Raw genomic sequence first — 6,438 nt, 5'->3', positions numbered from 1 at the left:
CAACACGTCATCCCTGGGTGCTAGATGAGACTCGGAGACACCACAATACTGCAATAAGGGCAACCGGCCCGATTGGTTCATTTACATTTAGCATACTTAAACATTTGCACATTTTGTTTTTCCCATCTTGTAAATATTTAAATATTTTTTCTTATATTCTTATATTTTATTCTTATGTTTTGTTATTATTATTATTTCATGTATAGTGTATGTATGTATAATTTGTGTGCTGCTGTAACCCTGTAATTTCCCATTTTTTGGGATCAAGAAATATCCATCCATCTATCTATCTATGAGTAATAAGTATGTTTCTTACATACGTGAGTTAACGTGGACTTTCTCGCACCTAATACAACGTCATAATATAAGCAGGTAGAGACTAAATACCGTAAAATAAGACAAAGAATGTGTTACGATAACATGCACAATTTTCTAATAAAAACGCCATTTGGTGATACCAGACTGAATCATATGTAATGTATGATATTTACTAAATCTTGTAATTCTACTACTGCTACTTCTGTCTACTTTTTGTGTTTGTCCCTCGTGAAAGAGAATGCTTTCTGTGTGCATTTGTTTCTCCTTATCTGAATCAAGGGTATAAGACGGTGAATGTTGTTTGTTGTTGAGATTTTAAACCTTTTTGACACAAATTGTGGGACTTTTGGTTTGTTTGAACAAAAACGGACACCTACCAATAAACATTTCCATCAATTTCATCATTATTTCAACATATTACAGGACCGCTGCCTATTGTAAATAGTTGAAGAACTGGCCAAGCACCGTTAAGTTGTTAATATGGTGTTTAATTCCTACTTGATGATAAAGCGTGTGATTTTGATATGTTCAGCATGTGCATGAGAGGGCGACTGAAGGGCTGACAGTTATTGTTATTATGAAAATTATGGTTCTGCAAGTTCGTTTTTTTGCTCTTTTCCACATTTATGTCGAGACTGATCTGACGCAAGTCTTCCAAACAACTTGAAATTGGCTAATTTACAGTATTCTGTGAGTAGTTACATTGATTGTATTATCTTAGCGTGTAAAAATGCTGTTGAAAATGCTCTTAGCAATGAAAAGCAAGACACTCATTTAATCTGTGTCAAGCCTCTTACATCCATTTATTTGACAGCATTCAGACTTGAGCCATGCTTATGGTGGGACAAAGAATGTTGCAAGGCCCAAACCTAGAGAGAGGCGTGACTTTTACAGGCGTGTGACACAGAGGGGATCAAACATGAGACCCCAGCAGAATAAATTGCAAGTGCATGTTCAGGAAAAAAGGAGTTAAAGAGACAGAGAAGAGAGCAAAAGAAAAAAGAGAGAGTTGAAGGAAAAGGGCAAGAGTACAGTACCTCCATAGTCTGAGACTGGTGCATGGCTTTGATTGCATTCTGTGCCATAGCTCTGGTGGAAAACGTGACAAACGCACATCCTGTAGGGAGGGGAGGAGGGATGGAGGGACAGTGGAAGGGTTGGAGGAGGAGGAGGAGGAGGAGGAGGGGGGAGGGAGGGAGGGAGGGAGGGAAGCGGGGGGGAGAAGGGCAGGAGGAGGAAGACAAGAAAGAACAAAAACAAGACAAAAGGGTTGGACACGTCGTTGTTATAAAAAAAACAAAAAAAAAACAGAGATTGATACAGAGAACAGCTCACGGGCCGACAACAGGGTTGCCGGTTGCCATGGAAACAACAGCCGAAAAACAAGCACAGTGTAGTGACAATCACAAACCCCCCCCCCCCTCCCCCCGTCCCACCACCTGCCCCATCCACAGCCACCACAGGACATCTGAGACAACCACAATCACTGTCGGGAGGGGTTTGGACTGGCTGTTTTCCCGCCTTTCTCTTCCTCCTCTTCCTCCTCCTCCTTCATCTCTTTCTGTCACTGTCTCTTATTCTCTCCTCTCGCTCCTGCACCCTGACCAAATTAGTCGTACCTGAATTCAACCGCTCTCTTTCCCCAACAATTGGACAATGTAAATCAGTCCAAATTTGCATTGGGGCCGATTTGAATTAATCTCGGGCCTGTATTGTACATCTGATTGGGTGCCCTCTTTCTCACTTTTTGTCAAACGGAAAAGAGATGTGGCGGTGGGGCGGGGCGGGGCGAGCCGAGACAAAATATCTGCAGGGGCTCGAGAAAGACGGGAATCAGATAGAAAATCCTATTAATTCAATCCACAGAGAGACGAGGAGATGGAGAGGAGGTGTGCCCGACCTCCTCCTTGACTGGCACTGATTTTAGCCAATCAAGATCGGACGCAGCCAGAAGGGGTTTTGGTGGAGTTTGTTATTGGTTGTTAATGGTCGTTGATGTGGTGTGTGTGTGTGGGGGGGGGGGGGTATACAAGGTTGTATTGTCTGGCGGATCGGGAGTGATTAGGGGAGAAATGTGAGAAGTGCTTCAAAACAACCCCGGACTAATAATATGCTAACAAACTCACCAAGCCATGTTAGCGCAGTCAGGCAACTGATAACACAGACACTCACGCACACGCACACGCACACGCACACACACACACACACACACACACACACACACACACACACACACACACACAGAGTTCAAGTTCGGCTGGCTGACTCCTGGTTTGGCAATAGAGGAAAAAACTAATAGCCTGGGTCATCAGATAGACTTTCCCTGGCCGTGTGGATGGGATGAAAGGGTAGAGAGAGCAAAGAGAGGAGAGGATGGATAATGCAACAGAGAGAGAGAGAGTGAGAGGACAGATGTGTGGAGGAAATAGATGCGATCATTGTCCTCTTCCACCTCTATCAAAAGCCGTCTGTTTCTGTGATAGAACGAGGCTGAGGGAGTGACGGATGGTCAGTTTTTCTCCTGCTTACATCCGCCACACAGATTTCATTCAGAGGCTTTTCCCTGACAACAGAGAGGCATGTCCTTGTAGAGGCCATACATGGCTACAATAATAATAATACTAATAATAATGCTGCCTTTTGATTGCTTTTGTTGCAAGTCGTTCTGGTAACCACACTGTGTTCATCAAACTAGGTTTAATGTGCCAGATTTAAGACAGGTGTCACACCTATTATTATTTTAGCCTCTTTTTTTGTGATCACATTTTTATTTAAATTTTTATATTCAGTTCATCAGACAGTTGTTTCAGTCCTGATCCTCCTCCACGGCGCCCTCCGGGACAGAATCCGAAGCGTCGTCTCTCCCCGCCGCAGCAGCAGGAAGAGGAGGACGGGGTCCACATATAGTCCTCAGCCTCCCCGGCGGAGGTGAAGGCTCTGTACTGGGCTCCGTCTCTGATCTTCAGTGTTGCCGGATAAAGCGGGAAAAAATCCAGACCCTTGACTCGTACTGAGTCCATGGTTTAACAGAAGGGTTGCCGCCGCTTGACCGTGTAGTAATCCGGGGAGAAGCGAATTTTCCGACCTTTAATGACCAGCGGAGATCTCTGCGCGGCCAGTAGGATCGCCTGGCTGGTTGTATAGCGGAGGACGATGAAAATCAACGTGCGATTAGTAGTGTTGTTCTTCTTTGCATTATCACTTTACATTCGGTGGGCTCTCATGATCTCTTTCTGAACATCTGCTAGATTCGGGAACCACTTATGCAGCGAGTGTGAGACATTGGATAGCATTAGCACCTTCTAGCCCCTCCTTCAGCCCAACGATGCAGATGTTGCATCTCCATGTCTGCTAGCTTCACCTCCGTCTCTTGTAAAGCGTGGCCATGACTGTCAGGAATACTTGCGTTGCTTTCCACGCTGGTTTTTAGGTTGTTCACATCAGATCTGATAGAGCCAAGGCTTGCAGTCAGAGACGCTAGCTGAGCATGGATAGCAGTTAGCTTGTTGTCATTGTTGTCATTGTCGATCGCCATGTGTTGAATCTGAGACAAGGGTGGCTCGAGGTAGCTTCTCTGTTTCTCCAGCAATGCCTCTGCAATGGCGTCCGTATCGCCACGCTGGACTATGTTCTAGTTTGCCATTCTGCTTCATGTAACTCTAACGAGCACAAAGTGGTAAAATATCGAAGCATATAAAACAGCTATTTGACAAATTTGGGTCAGAAGCTACACTTTAAGTTACCATCTGTGTTCAGTCGATCACGTGACTCCCCTGTTTTAGCCTTTTTATATTTTTTATTTTAAGACTTTTAAGGCTCTTAATGACCTGGCTACAGAATATATTAAACATCTTGTAATCCCTTATGAATCATCGCACACTCTGAGATCCTTGGGCAGTGGTCTTCTTGTCCAGACTGGAAACTAAGGGGGACAGAGCTTTTGCAAAGAGGGTCAAGATGCTCTTGAGTGTCTTGCCTGAGGAAATAAGGCTGTCTAAGTCCGGGTCTATGTTTAAAGGGATACTTATCAGATTCTGACCCAGTTCTGTGTCAACTTCGTGTGGGCACTGTGTTTAGAGGACGAGTGTTTGGCTTCCCTCTGGGCGCGGAGGAGCGGAGGTCTGTCAAGATTCACTGAACCTCGCAGACCTCGTGACCCATTTCGCGTCATCAGGTGGATCCCAGCAGACCCCCCGCTGCCCTGCTCCGCGGGAAGATCCGTGCACTGGCGCTACTGAAGGGAAGCCAAACACTGTTCATCTCAACACACTGCCCACGCTGACATGACACAGAGCTGGATTTACATCAGCAAAATATCTCTTGAAGTTATGTATGTAATGTAAGTTAAGTACGTTACCTATGTTTCCCATTGACGTCCCCTTTCAGACCCGGAGGTTGCCAATTGGATGTAACCACACCAAAGCGTCAGACTTGGAAACCGGACTTGAACACTGGTTCCCATAATGTTTAATATGTCATTCAATAGTGTAAGAATCAATGTTGCAATGTCAATGTTTCATTTAACCATGAACACTTCCCTAACTTTAATAAAGTAGATTTAGTTGCCTAACTTGTCTAGCCCTTAAAAAAAAGGTGTCAAGCCAGAAAAGCCCCTTTTGTAAGAGTTATTTGTAATAGTTTTGAGAATCTCAAATATTGTCCAGCTGATAGAAGCATCAGATCAGAAAATTCTCATATGGTGGATTTTGGATCCATTTATAGTTAAAGTAGAGATATGGTTTGGTTGCTTAAAAGGAAACTCCACAGAAGTGGCCCAGTTAAACATCAACTTAAACTAAAGAGGCTGTCATCCCGACTATTTTCCTCTCAGCAGTATGGACCTGCTTTTGATCTCACATTTGTCTGTTTTCCAATGTTTTATGCCCTTGCCAAATGAAAGATATAGTTTATACGCCTTTCATAAAAAAGTGCCTTGCTGACTTAACATTAGAGAGGGGTGCGAAGGTAATAAATAGAGACTGAAGGTTATCAGATGTTGCGGGACTGACCTAGTAAACATCGGGATGTGTCCTTTACAGTGCCACTGCAGTGCTAGCTGGTGTTAGATAGGACATTGGAAAAGGGGGTCATTTTTTTCAACTGATTCAGGGGACTGTCTATTTTAGACGGGCCACAATCTGTCATTTAACTGCTTAGTGTCAAGCCGGTTGCCCCATCTTCTGCAGAGAAACGCTGCCCCAGAACTGCATCAGGGGCTTCCATTTGGGTTAGCCCTCCAGACCGGCCCCCATGGGTCTGGATTCTATTTATAAAACTGGTCAGCAACAACGTCATGGTTTGTCATCTAATGGAACTCCACTTGCATTGGCAGACAGAATACTTTTTCCTCACAAAAAAAAACACATTTCTATCCTTAGCGCCCGTTTCTGCAGCTTGATCCTGTTGATATTTCAAATTAACGAATTCCTGAGCGCCTGATTCATTTATGTCGAAGCTGTTAATGGAAAAAAAGCAAAACCTTTAAAAGCCATGCTTGCTTGTTTGCTTGCTTGCTGGCTGGCTGGCTGGTGCGTGTCTTATTTTTCACGGCAGAGAGATGGGACGCGGCTTGAGCGCTAAAAATACCTCACGGGCCGCATTCTGTCGTCAGCGGAGAACCAAACAGTCCTTTAATGAAAGTAGGGTAGCTCCCAAGGCCCAGCCAGCCACTGGTGGTGTGATCCATATTTTATTAATAGTGGGATGGTGGAGCTCGTTTCTGATTGATACAGCGCTTTAACAGCTCAGCTAGGTGGGACTGAGGTTCTCTGGGACTTGCAGACACATGGAAATCATTAAAGACATATTTATTTCCCAAACCCGGTTAGGGTTGTCTATTTACCAGCTAATCCCAAGCCGGGCTACCAGTATTTCCTCTTTGACTTGCGCCAGCCGGTAAGTGGTTTATATCATTTCTACAGAAACAAGGATCTGGCCATCGCATCTGAAATATTCATGAGGACAAAAGAGAGGAGCTGAAAAGGGATGGAAGAGGAAAACGGGGAAGGGAAAGGAAGGAGGCCGATGTGGGATGTCTGGGGGAAAAAAAAGAGGACAAATTGATGCAAGAGAGAATTCTAGGACAGCGAGGGTGAATAGTTAGAGACGGGGAGGGGGAGG

General features: G+C 44.6%; 1 protein-coding gene across 23 annotated transcripts in view; it reads right to left on the bottom strand.

Moving 5' to 3' along the window:
* Window positions 1-6,438, bottom strand: part of celf2 (cugbp, Elav-like family member 2) — a 234,019-nt gene that overhangs the window by 42,233 nt on the left and 185,348 nt on the right. For all 23 annotated transcript variants that reach the window (XM_032505261.1, XM_032505258.1, XM_032505247.1 and 20 more), the window contains one exon: window positions 1,356-1,435. In XM_032505261.1, the coding sequence (XP_032361152.1) occupies window positions 1,356-1,435 (80 nt within the window). The remainder of the gene's footprint in view (window positions 1-1,355; window positions 1,436-6,438) is intronic.

This window comes from Etheostoma spectabile, chromosome 23 (assembly GCF_008692095.1).
Source record: "Etheostoma spectabile isolate EspeVRDwgs_2016 chromosome 23, UIUC_Espe_1.0, whole genome shotgun sequence".
Taxonomy (NCBI): Eukaryota; Metazoa; Chordata; class Actinopteri; order Perciformes; family Percidae; genus Etheostoma; species Etheostoma spectabile.
The sequence above is the reverse complement of the archived record's forward strand: the minus strand, read 5'-3'. Positions and strand labels throughout refer to the sequence as shown.